We start from the raw sequence: 16,611 nt of genomic DNA, 5'->3' as shown, positions 1-16,611 counted from the left end.
GAGTTTTTACCAAAAAGTTATATTTTGGTTTCATCTGACCATATGACATTCTCCCAATCCTCTTCTGGATCATCCAAATGCACTCTAGCAAACTTCAGACGGGCCTGGACATGTACTGGCTTAAGCAGGGGGACACGTCTGGCACTGCAGGATTTGAGTCCCTGGCGGCGTAGAGTGTTACTGATGGTAGGCTTTGTTACTTTGGTCCCAGCTCTCTGCAGGTCATTCACTAGGTCCCCCCGTGTGGTTCTGGGATTTTTGCTCACCGTTCTTGTGATCATTTTGACCCCACGGGGTGAGATCTTGCGTGGAGCCCCAGATCGAGGGAGATTATCAGTGGTCTTATATTTACATTTACATTTACGTCATTTAGCAGACGCTCTTATCCAGAGCGACTTACAAATAGGTGCATTCACCTTATAGCCAGTAGTACAACCACTTTACAATGTTTTTTTTTTTGTTGTTGTTTTTTTTAGGGGGGGGGGTTGGGGTAAGGGGGGGGGTAGAAGGATTACTTTATCCTATCCCAGGTATTCCTTAAAGAGGTGGGGTTTCAAATGTCTCCGGAAGGTGGTGAGTAATAATTGCTCCCACAGTTGATTTCTTCAAACCAAGCTGCTTACCTATTGCAGATTCAGTCTTCCCAGCCTGGTGCAGGTCTACAATTTTGTTTCTGGTGTCCTTTGACAGCTCTTTGGTCTTGGCCATAGTGGAGTTTGGAGTGTGACTGTTTGAGGTTGTGGACAGGTGTCTTTTATACTGATAACAAGTTCAAACAGGTAACGAGTGGAGCACAGAGGAGCCTCTTAAAGAAGAAGTTACAGGTCTGTGAGAGCCAGAAATCTTGCTTGTTTATAGGTGACCAAATACTTATTTTCCACCATAATTTGCAAATAAATTCATTAAAAATCCTACAATGTGATTTTCTGGAGAAAAAAAATCTCAATTTGTCTATCATAGTTGACGTGTACCTATGATGAAAATTACAGGCCTCTCTCATCTTTTTAAGTGGGAGAACTTGCACAATTGGTGGCTGACTAAATACTTTTTTCCCCACTGTACATCTACTACTACTGCTAAAGACATGTCTGGTTATTCCAACAAAGAAACAATATAAAGCCATCTGCGCAGTTTTTTCAGTCCTTGGTAAACTGTGTCAGTTAACCAACATACTTAGATACCAGACATACACTATTCTATTGTATTGTATTGTATTGTATTTCTTCCTCCTTTAGAGGATTTTATGGGTATAATGGTTGTAAATCTGAACCCACGTTGTCTGAACTCTTGGAACTGGGAAAGCGTCACTGCTCGCATCCAACTCTATCCTCTTCTCATCTTCGAATCAATTACCCTGGCCTGGAAATCTGTCCAATCAGGGTCAGAAGCTTACATCTCCCATTCTCATCATTGTCATGGAATCCATTTGTCAGTGTTTGGGGCCATATCTTGGTCACCAGCTTAATGAAACTGGCCCATTTGAAATGAAATGTAGTAATGATACATTTTAGCCTTTGTTTTATCTGCTTCCTTCGAGCTCAATACGAGTCGGCAGTCTTGAAGCTTGTCTGTTCGAATGGGGTTGGTGCGTAAGAAAGCGAGACGGGCGAGTGTGTGTGTGTGTGTGTGTGTGTGCGTACGCAGATACAAACTCACACACTTTTTCATAATTCCCTGGCGTGAATGGAACCGATTTTCATTTGCATATATTATTGAATATTCACAGAATGTAAATTCGGCGAAAGCACGTCAAAGCGTATTACTGCTGAGGTCTGAGGCACGCTTTGCTGGGTTATCCGTTTTTACCATTTCCTGTCTTCTGTGTGTTCTTTATTTATTTTCTGTCAAGTTTTCCTCAAAGCAAACATTCCCCCTACGACTCCATGCTTCTTACATATTGCTCAAGGCGTACACATGCTACATCTTCATACATTATGTGCAACAACAAGACTGGTGGATGACATTGGAAATCATGAGAAATGGAGCGTCACTTAAAGTGGCACGATGTGTGTATAATCTTCCTCTTTGAGACAAATCAATGTGTCTTCTCTTTGCCCGGCCCATCTTCAAACTCAATCTCTAGCAGAGGTAGTAAGATATTTGACGGGCTGGAGCTAGATCCATACACACTCACACACATATGGCAGCGCGTCTGTCAGAAAGGAGCATCTCAGATTGGATCTCATTTCGCAGGTGCTCAACCTGAAATTGCTTTGACATTCACATGCAAACATGTGAACTGACATGCTCCTGATGTGGTTACCATGCAAATGACTGGGACCCTCCTCCCCGCTGTGTCTCTCTCTCACACACACACACACGAAGGTACACACACAGAGGTACAGTACACACACATACAGGCAGGCAGGTGCATTCTCTCACACACACACGGTTATAGGGTTATTTGCTGCTGCACGCTGTGCCCATCTTGCCCTCTGTGTCTCCTGTGAGGAGTGACACAACTGTGTGAATGTGTGTGCTGGAGCGTGATGATGATGATGATGGTGATCATCAGTGGATTGCGATCACTCAGGCTTGGACACCACGGATGACTGCAGAGACACACACGACAGTGACACTGACACAGCCCTCCTGCGGTGTCACCCTCTCTCTAGTACACACATGCACTAGAACACACAGGCACACTCAAACAGACACGTCAGTAGTACAATGGGAGACTGGTTAGGCTCAGAGTGTTTGCACATGCTTATAATACATGCTCACGCATGTGCACATGTGTACAGGGGTGAATGGTGTCAAAGGTAGAGAATTGTATATGTATGTGCTGGTGTTTGTGTGTGTGGGGGGCGAGTGAGACGCATGTACTCACGTGTATGTGTATGAATGGCGTAAGTAGGTAGGTAGCGAGGGTGTGTGTGTGTGCGTGCGTGATCTGACCTGGTTGTGGACGTGAATAAATGGCTGGGCGGCCGGGCTAAATGGATGTCATCCATCAGAGAGACGGGACACGAACACACCCCGGAGATGTCATAGCCAATCCCTCCTCAGACACAAGGCTAGATCTGATGGAGGGAGAGAGGGAGAGAGGGAGAGAGAGAGAGAGAGAGAGGGAGAGAGAGAGAGAGAGAGTATAGCAGGTGAATGTGAGAAAAGAGGTGAATGACACACACACTCTTTGACTCAGCCCAAAGACTGCAGGGACCACTTGAATATAGTTAGATAAGAGCATTAGATAAAAAGACTTATCAAATGAAAAGATGCTTTAGAAGGGGAGACCGAGAAATGGATGGAAAGATGAGGGAGTGAATGAATGAACAAATTATTGGAGCACAGTGGGAAAGAAAGGCAGAGTCATTTAGCTAAGAGTTGCAGTCCAGAGCTCTGTTCACAAGAACGTGGAGCTCTCTTGGTGTTCTCTAATCTAATGAAGGGACTGAGTTAGACAGGGAAAGATAGGTCTGGAAAGCAATGGATGAATAGAAAGTTGAACGAAGTGGAGTGAGAGAGGAGTAAGAGGGAGAGAGAGGGGGATAACACAAAGAGCCATTCAGTGAGCAGGGACGGCTGGGGCTGGGAGAGAGCGGGAGAGAGCGGGAGAGAGAGGGAGAGGGACTCATTCACTCACTGTTTAGGCTGAACTCCCCAGTAATTGTCCAGTGTGATTAGGATGGCGAAGGGTATGAGAGGAGCGGTGTAATATTCTGTAATTGAAGCACTCGTCTGCCATTGTTCCACCACACACCGATAAGCCCAGGGAAATGAGGGAGAAAGTGTGAGAGGCGTAGAGGGGGCTGTGAGAAAAGGACGGAGTGAGTGGATTTACATTAGTAAAATATGTCTTCAACATCAGACTTGCAACTTTTCTCAGTGTTTACACTAGCCTTGGATGTGGTGTGGCCAAAGCCACAATTCTGCTTCACGTGTGACTTCAGCTATTAGCATACCGTAAATACCATAGTATATAGACATACAAAATAAGGATAGCAATTTCAACTATACAGGAGCTTCTCATCTAAACCATGTTGCATATAGTGTTGCACACTTGATTAATGCAAGGGTTCACAAATGTGTGCATATTCTAAAAGTCTTTCATTTTCAATTTGGCTAACAGAGCAAAAATGCTGTCTACTGGTATGAAGGTAATTATTGCAGGGACTTGTGGTGTGGGAGAGGCGTTGTCTTTACACTGTACCACTCAGAGGGGGGTATACGTTGTCGATGTCCCCCACACTACCTCTGGAAGTAGTGTGGGGGATATCCCTTAAAGAGAGATTTTAATCTAGATCGGTCTCTTTTTACTACAGAAGTATCTCTCCTTGACCTAAGTTGTGTCATCAAAGTAGTGTAGTGTAAAAAAGAAGATGAGAGGTGGAGGAGTTAGAGAGGAGGCAGGGAGGTTAGAGAGGGGAGAAAAATAAGGGGGGAGGCAAGTATGAGTAGGGGGAGTATGAAAGAGAGAGAGGAGGGAGAAAATAAAGCTTTGTATACAGTGTATCCCTTCAAAACCTGTGTCTTTTCTGCTCTTGTTTCTTCAATCAATCAATCAATTTTATTTTATATAGCCCTTCTTACATCAGCTAATATCTCGAAGTGCTGTACAGAAACCCAGCCTAAAACCCCAAACAGCTAGTAATGCAGGTGTAGAAGCACGGTGGCTAGGAAAAACTCCCTAGAAAGGCGAAAGCCTAGGAAGAAACCTAGAGAGGAACCAGGCTATGAGGGGTGGCCAGTCCTCTTCTGGCTGTGCCGGGTGGAGATTATAACAGAACCATGCCAAGATGTTCAAAAATGTTCATAAGTGACAAGCATGGTCAAATAATAATCAGGAATAAATCTCAGTTGGCTTTTCATAGCCGATCATTAAGAGTTGAAAACAGCAGGTCTGGGACAGGTAGGGGTTCCATAACCGCAGGCAGAACAGTTGAAACTGGAATAGCAGCAAGGCCAGGCGGACTGGGGACAGCAAGGAGTCACCACGGCCGGTAGTCCCGACGTATGGTCCTAGGGCTCAGGTCTCTCAGTTGGCTTTTCATAGCCGATCATTAAAGAGTTGAAAACAGCAGGTCTGGGACAGGTAGGGGTTTCGTAGCCGCAGGCAGAACAGTTGAAACTGGAATAGCAGCAAGGCCAGGCGGACTGGGGACAGCAAGGTGTCATCATGCCCGGTAGTCCTGACGTATGGTCCTAGGGCTCAGGTTCTCAGAGAGAAAGAGAGAACGAGAGAATTAGAGAGAGCATACTTAAATTCACACAGGACACTGGATAAGACAGGAGAAGTACTCCAGGTATAACCAACTAACCCCAGCCCCCCGACACATAAACTACTGCAGCATAAATACTGGAGGCTGAGACAGGAGCGGTCCGGAGACACTGTGGCCCCATCCGAAGAAACCCCGGACAGGGCCAAACAGGAAGGATATAACCCCACCCACTCCGCCAAAGCACAGCCCCCCGCACCACTAGAGGGATATCCCCAACCACCAACTTACAATCCTGAGACAAGGCCGAGTATAGCCCACAGAGGTCTCCACCACAGCACAAACCAAGGGGGGCGCCAACCCAGACAGGAAGATCACGTCAGTAACTCAACCCACTCAAGTGACGCACCCCTCCCAGGGACGGCATGAAAGAGCACCAGCAAGCCAGTGACTCAGCCCCTGCAACAGGGTTAGAGGCAGAGAACCCCAGTGGAGAGGGGAACCGGCCCGGCAGAGACAGCAAGGGCTGTTCGTTGCTCCAGCCTTTCCGTTCACCTTCACACTCCTGGGCCAGACTACACTCAATCATATGACCTACTGAAGAGATAAGTCTTCAGTAAAGACTTAAAGGTTGAGACCGAGTCTGCGTCTCTCACATGGGTAGGCAGACTGTTCCATAAAAATGGAGATCTATAGGAGAAAGCCCTGCCTCCCGCTGTTTGCTTAGAAATTCTAGGGACAATTAGGAGGCCTGCGTCTTGTGACCGTAGCGTACGTATTGGTATGTACGGCAGGACCAACTCGGAAAGATAGGTAGGAGCAAGCCCATGTAACGCTTTATAGGTTAACAGTAAAACCTTGAAATCAGCCCTTGCCTTAACAGGAAGCCAGTGTAGGGAAGCTAGCACTGGAGTAATATGATCAAATTTCTTGGTTCTAGTCAGGATTCTAGCAGCCGTATTTAGCACTAACTGAAGTTTATTTAGTGCTTTATCCGGGTAGCCGGAAAATAGAGCATTGCAGTAGTCTAACCTAGAAGTAACAAATGCATGGATTAATTTTTCTGCATCATTTTTGGACAGAAAATTTCTGATTTTTGCAATGTTACGTAGATGGAAAAAAGCTGTCCTTGAAACAGTCTTGATATGTTCGTCAAAAGAGAGATCAGGGTCAAGAGTAACACCGAGGTCCTTCACAGTTTTATTTGAGACGACTTTACAACCATCTAGATGAATTGTCAGATTTAACAGAAGATCTCTTTGTTTCTTGGGACCTAGAACAAGCATCTCTGTTTTGTCCGAGTTTAAAAGTAAAAAGTTTTCAGCCATCCACTTCCTTATGTCTGAAACACAGGCTTCTAGCGAGGGCAATTTTGGGGCTTCACCATGTTTCATTGAAATGTACAGCTGTGTGTCATCCGCATAGCAGTGAAAGTTAACATTATGTTTTCGAATAACATCCCCAAGAGGTAAAATATATAGTGAAAATATAGTTTCTTCCTGTGTTTGTGTTTCAGCACGTCTCTCTCTCTGTCTGTGTGTTTCTCTTGAGCCGCAGGCTGCTTCAATAGGCCTTTGATTACAATGATGACATCTCTCAGCAGCAGCCTCCCTCTTTGATTGTGATGTAAGGTCCTGTTTGTGTAGATGATGCAACCATTGTTTGCAATGTCGTCGTTGCGGCTTTAGTTATTTGCTGTGTTGGGTTTTAGCCCCCAGATTGTGCTGAGAACACTGAGGCTTTCACTTGTTTTGTCTCTCTGTTTTATGGTTACAGGGACAGTTAGGGAAACACTGGCATTAAAAGGAGTGGTCCTGTAGCTCAGTTGGTAGAGCATGGCGCTTGCAACGCCAGGATAGCGGGTTTGATTCCTGGGACCACCCGTATGTAAAATGTATGCAGCCATGACTGTTAGTCGCTTTGGATAAAAGCGAACCATACTAGACCAGACTACTAGACTACATTAGGTTGGGTTATGCATTGCTGCAGTCATTGTACAGTGCTACATCTAGCATGTCCCCTCCATTAGCACTAGGTGTGACTGTGACTGTGATCAGTCATTCCTCCCCAGCCGTCTGTCTGATCCCCAGGACCTTTTAAAATGGCCCTCTTCCTCCCCCTGGAATGGGGATTTATTCCATTGGTTAGCCCGTCTTTCATCAATTAGCATTAACAGCAGAGAGCCAGTGATCTGAATATGGGGCCATAAATTATTGATTCCACCCCCCCCCTTCCATCCATCCATCCCTCCCTTCCTCCGCCCGCAAATCTAACCCTGACATTTGGATGTGAGACAGAAAAATGACGGCCTGAAATAATGACGACCATTTGGGGTGTGGTGGAGGTGTGTGTCGATTGGGGGGAAGAGTTTGTGTCGATCGGTGTGTGTGTCACCTTGGTGCGAGTGTGTGTGTGTACTTAGCTTTTTGTGGGGGTTTGTGTGTGCAAAGCAAACCTCTTTTAGCGTTATTAATATTCATTAATACATCCTGTCAGAAAGGCACAGAAACAATTCATTGCTCACATTTACTGTATTAAGTGCTTCACGATTTATTAATGTGCCTCAGTGAAAGCGGGGGAGAGAGGAAGAAAGAGGGGGAGAGAGGAGGAAGAGAGAGCACTGTAATGTTATCTCTCCAACAAAGACAAAGCATTGTAAAGCTATACACCTGTATTTGTCACCAGTCAAATGATTCTATTTAATTTTGGTTTTGCATAGTGAGAATGGGTGGCCACGTTCTGTCCATTTTTCTTACCTCCGTTCAGATTGGACATTGCATTAGCAAACAGTACTGTATATAGGCCTAGCTTGACAAATCTACAATTTGACCTAGCTAACAGCTTGGAAAATGGTAACCTGTGCCAACCCGTCCGAGAGTATTGACAACAACGTGGGTGTGCGTTTGACCTCTCTACTGCTCCCTCTGTGTGACTGCCTCCTCCATAACATCCTGTTTGACTCCACAACTGGCTGCTTAGCATCTCTTTCTCTTCACTATACAGTATCTCTGTTGTATATTTAGCCACCAGGCAGTTGGCATAGCTCAGCGTTATAGTGCTTGTTTTATTCAAACTTGAAGTATATTATATGACCTTTCTCTCTTTATCCTAGTGTGCTGACTCCCTCACCCTCTCGCTCTCTTTCTCTCTCAAACTCTCTGCTTGAGCTATGTACTATATGCATGGCCCCTTTTCCCTCACTCCCCCTCTTTCCTTTGATCTTTCCTTATGCTTATTTGCTGTTAGCCCTTGACTAACTGTCCCTTCACCCTGTCTGCTGAGCTGATTCACTTCTTCTCTCCTAGAGGAACTTGGCTCGACCCACCATTATGAATCTGTGTTATTAGACCATGAGGGTCCATGTATTATATAATCCCAGTGCATTAGCAGTAGGATGGGGAACAGCAGTGATGATGATGGTGATCATAATGGGAAGAGAGGGCATGCTTGAGGTTTTAATGTAGGAATGCTGTTGGGGATCCGGTGACAGAGAGGGGAGCAGCGCTCAATGATTTCACACACATTACCACCCGGAGCACTGGCACGGCAAGCGGAAAATGAACCCCGGTGAGAGTGGAAAAGAGTTGGTGTGTATGCGTGCGTGCACGTATGTGCGTGCTTGTGCAATGTGTGTGCAGTCACTTTCTCCTGCTCTCTTTTTCTATCGCTCTTTTCCCTCCCTCTCTCTTCCTCTCTGTACCCTCAGCCCCAGATGAAACAGAGTTGTGTAATAAGGAGTTGTCAGAAGAGCCGTTAACACGCAAGAAAGAAGGGAGATGACAGAATGAATTACAGAAGGAGAGGACGAGGGTCAAGTAGTTAAGCAGCTCGGTGCCTGAAGAGAGATTGGACAGCATGTGTTGGTTCTGTACTGACTAGCTGGTCAAGTTCTATTGACCATATGTTAGGCTTAGAGGCTCAACGTCATGTGTTAGTTAGACTGATGTTCAGCTGACTGACTCATCAAATCTCGCCTTTCTTCTCAATCAGTTTCTCTTTCTCCCTTTCGCTTTCTCTAGCCATTTCATATACGCTCTCTCTCTCTCCCCTTCCTCCTAGTCCTCTTTCTCTCTCTCAAAAGGCATAATTAGCTTGAAAGTACTTACCCCATGTCGCTAAACCATTCAGTACTTTACAGCCGTTTTAAAACATACACCAACTGAAATAATAAAACCATGTCATGAGTTTTTAATGCATATTTGTTTCTCTCTCTTTCCCTTTCTCTCTTTCGCTCTCTCTCTGTTCTCAGCGTGTCCCCCTGGCTCGTACAAGATGTCTTCCAGACAGCAGGAGTGTTTTCCATGCCCGGCCAACAGTGTGGCAGAGGAGGAAGGCTCAGTGGTGTGTGTGTGTGAGGAGGACCACTTCAGGACCCCCCTGGACAACCCCTCTGCCCCCTGCACCCGTAAGAGACACACAGACGCACAAACACACCTGTCCCTATGCAACTCCTCATCTGATTTATATCACTCTGTCCTGTCACCTCTCCTCTAGCCATATCACCCTGTCATTCCTCTTTTCAGTCTCTCCCTATGTCCTTCACTTCCTCTCTGACCATGATCCCTCCACCCTCCAACCCCCCCACTAACGTTGTCCCCACACCCCTCCCCTTCCCGAACCTCATCACTTCAGTATTCCCTCTCCCGCTTTCTCTCTAACCCATCCCTGCTCCATCCCTCCATCCATCAGGTAACCCAATCCCGCCATCCTTAACCCTACCCCTCTATCGTTCCCCTATACCCTTCATACTTCACCCATCAATCCTCTACTAAATCTACATCTTCCCTCTTCACCCTTCCATCACACCTTCATCCTTCACCTCTCCCCTCCACAAACACACACACACATCCCCCACCACACTAAATGCCAAAACCTCCAACGAAGACGCACATTCTAATCCAATTCCATACCGGCCCGCCAGGGGCAGCCATATTGATCGAACATCTAATCCTCTGTAGTGTTGATGGTTAAATACACACACGCCACCTAATTTAATCCACCTGATAAGCTTCTTGAAAAATGTTCTCTATAGCGCTATAATATACCAGACAATAAAACACAGAGGTCAGTAAGTTGAGTGTATTCATTCTCGGCCCGGATCAGCTCTAGTTTTTATAGCTCTGTAATTAGAAGGTTTAATCACAATATTGATTCCTGGTGCTTTTATATCTACAAGGGGCAGCCAGTGATAACATTTATAGCGCTGTAATTACCACATTAATTACAATATTGATTCAGTAATTGTGATCATCTCCTGATACCACCAAGCTATTGTGTGGCGAGAGGGAGGGAGACAGACAGATGAATGGAGAGGGGGAGTAGAACTTAAGAGTTGTGAAGAAGTGTGAGATGGAAAGAGGGAGACTAAGAGGAACTTTGAGAGAAAGAGAGCGAGGGAGAGAGAGTATGGAAAATAAGGAATATAAAGGCCCAGCTGTGTGCACACGTATGTGCGTACTCATGCCTGCGCATGTGTGTGTTAATGAATAAGTGAAGGTGTGCTGCTCTCTGCGTGCTGATGAACACGTCACACACCACAGCTGTGCCCCGCTTCTGGCCACACGCCCCTGTTACCATGTTACATAACCTCACCGAGAGAGACACACACTGACACACACACACACATTGACTCACTCACTCATTATCAGGATGGCGCCGGAGGGATTAGCGGCTATTTTACGGGCTCCTGACCAATTGTGCTATTTTGTGTATTTTTGGGGCGCTGATCTTAACTCTTTTTGGGTACATAATGTTTCCACTATCGTTTCCTTAGACTGAAAAGAGCTTCTAGGCATCAGAACAGCTATCACTAACGTCGATTTGGATGAGGACTTCTATTTCAATGAGTTGGAGGCGAAAGACATATTGATTATCGCGGACCAGGCACAAATTCCTGAAAGTCGAAGAATTGGATTGAGGTCTGGGCTGTGACTAGGCCATTCCAAGACATTTAAATGTTTCCCCTTAAACCACTCGAGTGTTGCTTTAGCAGTATGCTTAGGGTCATTGTCATGCTGGAAGGTGAACCTCCGTCCCAGTCTCAAATCTCTGGTAGACTGAAACAGGTTTCCCTCAAGAGTGGCGCAGTGGTCTAAGGCACTGCATCGCAGTGCTAGCTGTGCCACTAGAGATCCTGGTTCGAATCCAGGCTCTGTTGTAGCCGGCCGCGACCGGGAGACCCATGGGGCGGCGCACAATTGTCCCAGCGTCGTCCAGGGTAGGGGAGGGAATGGCCGGCAGGGATGTTTGTAGAGCATGGCGTTTGCAACGCCAGGGTTGTGGGTTCGATTCCCACGGGGGGGCCAATATGAAAAAATAAAATTATATATATAAAATGTATGCACTCTGGATAAGAGCGTCTGCTAAATGACTAAAATGTAAATGTAAGAATTTCCCTGTATTTAGCGCCATCCATCATTCCTTCAATTCTGACCAGTTTCCCAGTCCCTGCCGATCGAAAAACATCCCCACAGCATGATGCTGCCACCACCATGCTTCACTGTGGGGATGGTGTTCTCGGGGTGATGAGAGGAGTTGGGTTTGCGCCAGACATTTTCCTTGATGGCCAGAAACCTCAATTTTAGTCTCATCTTACCAGTGTACCTTCTTCCATATGATTGGGGAGTCTCCCACATGCCTTTTGGCAAACACCAAACGTGTTTTCTTATTTTTTTATTTAAGCAATGGCTTTTTTCTGGCCACTCTTCCGTAAAGCCCAGCTCTGTGGAGTGTACGGCTTAAAGTGGTCCTATGGACAGATACTCCAATCTCCGCTGTGGAGCTTTGCAGCTCCTTCAGGGTTATCTTTGGTCTCTTTGTTGCCTCTCTGATTAATGCCCTCCTTGCCTGGTCTGTGAGTTTTGGTGGGCGGCCCTCTCTTGGCAGGTTTGTTGTGGTGCCATATTCTTTCCATTTTTTAAATAATGGATTTAATGGTGCTCCGTGGGATGTTCAACGTTTCAGATATTTTTTTATAACCCAACCCCGATCTGTACTTCTCCACAACTTTGTCCCTGACCTGTTTGGAGAGCTCCTTGGTCTTCATGGTGCTGCTTGCTTGGTGGTGCCCCTTGCTTAGTGGTGTTGCAGACTCTGGGGCCGTTCAGAACAGGTGTATATATACTGAGATCATGTGACACTTAGATTGCACACAGGTGGACTTTATTTAACTAATTATGTGACTTCTGAAGGTAATTGGTTGCACCAGATCTTATTTAGGGGATTCATAGCAAAGGGGGTGAATACATATGCACGCACCACTTTTCCGTTATTTATTTTGTAAAATTCTTTTAAACAAGTTATTTTTTAAATTTCACTTCACCAATTTGGGCTATTTTGTATATGACCATTACATGAAATCGAAATAAAAATAAATTTAAACTACAGGTTGTAATGCAACAAAATAGGAAAAACCCCAAGGGAGATGAATACTTTTGCAAGGCACTGTATCCTCAAAAAGTTCTACATAAGCACCATTGAGAGCATCTTGACTGGCTGCATCACCACTTGGTATGGAGACTGCTTGGCATCCGACTGCAAGGTGCTACAGAGGGTAGTGCGTACGGCCCAGTACATCACTGGGGCCGACCTCCCTGCTATCCAGGACCTCTATAGTAGGCAGTGTAAGAGGAAGGCCCTAAAAATTGTCCAAGACTCCAGCCACCCAAGTCATAAACTGTTCTCTCTGCTACCGTACGGCAAGCGGTACCGATGCACCAAGTGTGGAATCAACAGGACCCTGAACAGCTTCTACCCCCAAGCTATAAGACTGCTAAATAGTTAGTTAAATAGTTACCCGGAATATCTGCATTTACCCACCCTTTTTGCAGTAACTCTTTTGACTCATCACATACGCTGCTGTTACTGTTTATTATCTATCCATTGCCTAGTCACTTTATCCCTACCTATAGTACATATCTACCTCAATTACCTCGTACCCCTGCACATCGACTCGGTACTGGTACCCCGTGTATATAGCCAAGTTATCATTACTCATAGTGTATTTATTCCTTGTGTTGTTATTTTTCTATTTATAAATGTTTTTCTGCGTTGTTGGGTAGGGCGCTTATGTAAGCATTTCACTGTTAGTCGACGCCTGTTGTTTACTAACCATTTGATTTGGCACACACCGACACACACTCTACCACTCCCTGTCACCCCCACACGTTAATCACCCCTCTCTACACATACACATTCATTTTTACCACAGAGATACTGTATGCACTGTCAATTACCCACATTAGCCTTACACACACCATCACCACTACATTATTGATATCCTTTAATGGACCAATACCTTCATGTTACGTCCATCTGTTCAAACATGCACGGTTACAGCACTGCGTCATATAAATTATTTTACATGTATAGTTCAAGGCCTTGAAAGTGAACATTCTGTGTGCGTGTGTGCATGAGTGTCCACGTTACTGGTTGACCATTGGGTCAAAATGGAATGAGGAGGTGAAGAGAGGACGCTACGTAGGACTATTGAGATGCACCCGTCGTATTTCACATTTGATAAGAGAGGATTCTCATTCCGCAAGCATTTGTTCCTACCATGACTGTTGACATAAGTAATAGACAGTCCCTTCTCTCTGCAATCTCACACACACACATACACAACCACATACACTCTCTCTGGCTCTCACTCACACAGACACACACCATATACACACACAGCTTTACACTTCACCATCACTGATAGAAATGCCTTTTGTGTGTTTTATTTCTCAATCCACCGTAAGATACGGTGGTTAGTAGTTCAGGGACTGTCTAGAAAACACTAGTGAATAAAGATAGTCTGCGAGCAGCATATTATATCCGTCTCTCACCTACGGCTCCTTTGTTCTGTCATCATAAACACACTCATATTTCATCTAGACCAGGCAAGCTGCTTTCGTTGCTTTGGCTAAAGTCTTGTTTTCTCTCTGTTTCCCCCTGCTCCATGCACAGTCCCAAATCCCTTCCTCGTCTCAATCCTATCAAAGTATTATATATGCATCATAGCCAGATGTGTACTAGCACAATAACACCATGTAACTAGCATATTGTGGTGGACCACACTTTGAGAATGGACTACAGGGTGAAGTGTTCTATAGTAATTGGTTGGCACTGGTTTTAATGGTGAATATGCTGAATTTAATTACTGAGCAATTGGGTCGAAATCAGTGCAATCGGACGTACACACGTCCATAGTCATTCACTCATACAGATGTCTAATGTACTGGTATCGTACCTAGTCTGCTTTGACTGTTACGTCGTCGCTTTGCTGCACGGTATACCGCTGTTATCTTGGTCAGGTCGTTATTGTAAATGACTTACCTGGTTAAATAATAAAATAATTAAAACCTACTACAGCACTGTATGTAGTAAGTATGTCATACATAAGACTTATGCCATATAAATGCTTAACACTTTCATACATCATACAGGAGCCATAAGAAAAGCACTAAAAGTGACTAGAACATGAATCATGTATATTTAACTATGAATTACGTTTATATTTCCACTTATTCTCCCTCCCAGGCCCCCCCTCTCCTCCCAAAGACTTGGTCTACACCCTCAAGCAGTCCACCCTGATCCTGAAGTGGGGCGCGCCAACGGACACGGGCGGCAGGGGGGACCTGACCTACAGCGTGGGCTGCCGCCGGTGCATGGGACTGCAGTGTGAGCCGTGCGGGGCCAGCGTGGGCTTCATGCCCCAGCAGAGCGGGGTGACCGAGCGCACGGTCACCGTGGTCAACCTCATGGCCAACTCCAACTACACGTTTACGGTCGAGGCCCTCAACGGAGTGTCAGAGCTTTTGCCCAACAAGAGGTTCTACACACAGGTCAACGTGTCAACTAGTGTGCCAGGTTAGTGGAAGCTGTGTTCTCACACACACACACACACACACACACACAGAGGGGCGCACACACACATCACACTGATTCTCGTACTTTACCCTCAAATCAGAAACACCACGAACGTATGAGAACAAAGGAGTGCCCAAAAGCACACTGTACACAAACTCTGAACTGATTACACGCACACCATCAGCTCAGCGCCCCTCTCCTCTCGGCGCTAGCTAAAAGACTCCCATCATCACAGTGGAGCCATCTCATTTTCATCAGCACCCTTCACAAAGACATTAACCAGAGGCTTTAAAAAAGCACTCAGCAAAGTGTTCCTGTCAACTGCAACAGACACGCAACGCACCCAGCAATCCCCCCTATGATATGGAGTAGCTCGACTGCGAAAAGACTCAACACCCCCCAACTTGTCTGAATTCGCAGGCTGATATTTCGCAAACATTGACCTGCTGTATGGAAAAAAATTAAAAATGTAATGTGTCCTTTGCATATGCAGAGGAAAGAGGCATTCAAAGCCCTTGAAGTGAGAGCATGTTTTGTACTCTAATTGTTAATTAGTGGAAGCAAATGCAATGCATTATGGAGTTTGTATTAATGCACATTTGGAAATGGAACGCCAGCACATTGGATGATCCACGGTTGGGGTAAAGTGACGTCAGGCACACACACACACACACACACACACACACACACAAAGGAGAGTTATCACGATGGCTTCATCACACCAAATGTTTTACTCCAATAGAGTCATGATTTGGTAAAGGAGGAGATATGTTTTGGTGGGGTGTGTGCCTGTGAGTGTAAGCTTGTGAAAGTGTGTGTGTGTGCAAGTGTGAATTTGTGTGTGAGAGAGAGAGAGTGTGTGTGAAAATGAGTTTGTGTGTACGTGCATGCGTGCATGCATCTGAATGTGTTTGTACGTACAGTTGAAGTCGGAAGTTTACATACACCTTAGCCAAATACATTTAAACTCAGTTTTTCACAATTCCTGAAATGTAATCCTAGTAAAAATTCCCTGTCTTAGGTCAGTTAGGATCACCACTTTATTTTAAGAATTTGAAATGTCAGATTAATAGTAGAGAGAATGATTTCTTTCAGCTTTTATTTCTTTCATCACATTCCCAGTGGGTCAGAAGTTTACATACACTCAATTAGTATTTGGTAGCATTGCCTTTAAATTGTTTAACTGGGGTCAAACGTTTCGGGTAGCCTTCCACAAGATTCCCACAATAAGTTGGGTGAATTTTGGCCCATTCCTCCTGACAGAGCTGGTGTAATTGAGTCAGGTTTGTAGGCCTCCTTGCTCGCACACACTTTTTCAGTTCTGCCCACAAATTTTCTATAGGATTGAGGTCAGGGCTTTGTGATGGCCACTCCAATACCTTGACTTTGTTGTCCTTAAGCCATTTTGCCACAACTTTGGAAGTATGCTTGGGGTCGTTGTCCATTTGGAAGACCCATTTGCGACCAAGCTTTAACTTCCTGACTGATGTCTTGAGATGTTGCTTCAATATATCCACATAATTTTCCTTCCTCATGATGCCATCTATTTTGTGAAGTGCACCAGTCCCTCCTGCAGCAAAGCACCCCCACAGCATGA

At 45.3% G+C, this 16,611-nt stretch overlaps 1 protein-coding gene across 1 annotated transcript in view; it reads left to right on the top strand.

Moving 5' to 3' along the window:
• Nucleotides 1-16,611, top strand: part of LOC121571484 (ephrin type-A receptor 7-like) — a 160,592-nt gene that overhangs the window by 93,600 nt on the left and 50,381 nt on the right. The window contains exons 4-5 of the mRNA XM_041882969.2: nt 9,409-9,564; nt 14,685-15,014. Of these exons, the coding sequence (XP_041738903.2) occupies nt 9,409-9,564; nt 14,685-15,014 (486 nt within the window). The remainder of the gene's footprint in view (nt 1-9,408; nt 9,565-14,684; nt 15,015-16,611) is intronic.

This window comes from Coregonus clupeaformis, chromosome 8, assembly GCF_020615455.1.
Source record: "Coregonus clupeaformis isolate EN_2021a chromosome 8, ASM2061545v1, whole genome shotgun sequence".
NCBI classification, from domain to species: Eukaryota; Metazoa; Chordata; class Actinopteri; order Salmoniformes; family Salmonidae; genus Coregonus; species Coregonus clupeaformis.
This window is presented reverse-complemented; position numbering and strand designations above follow the sequence as displayed.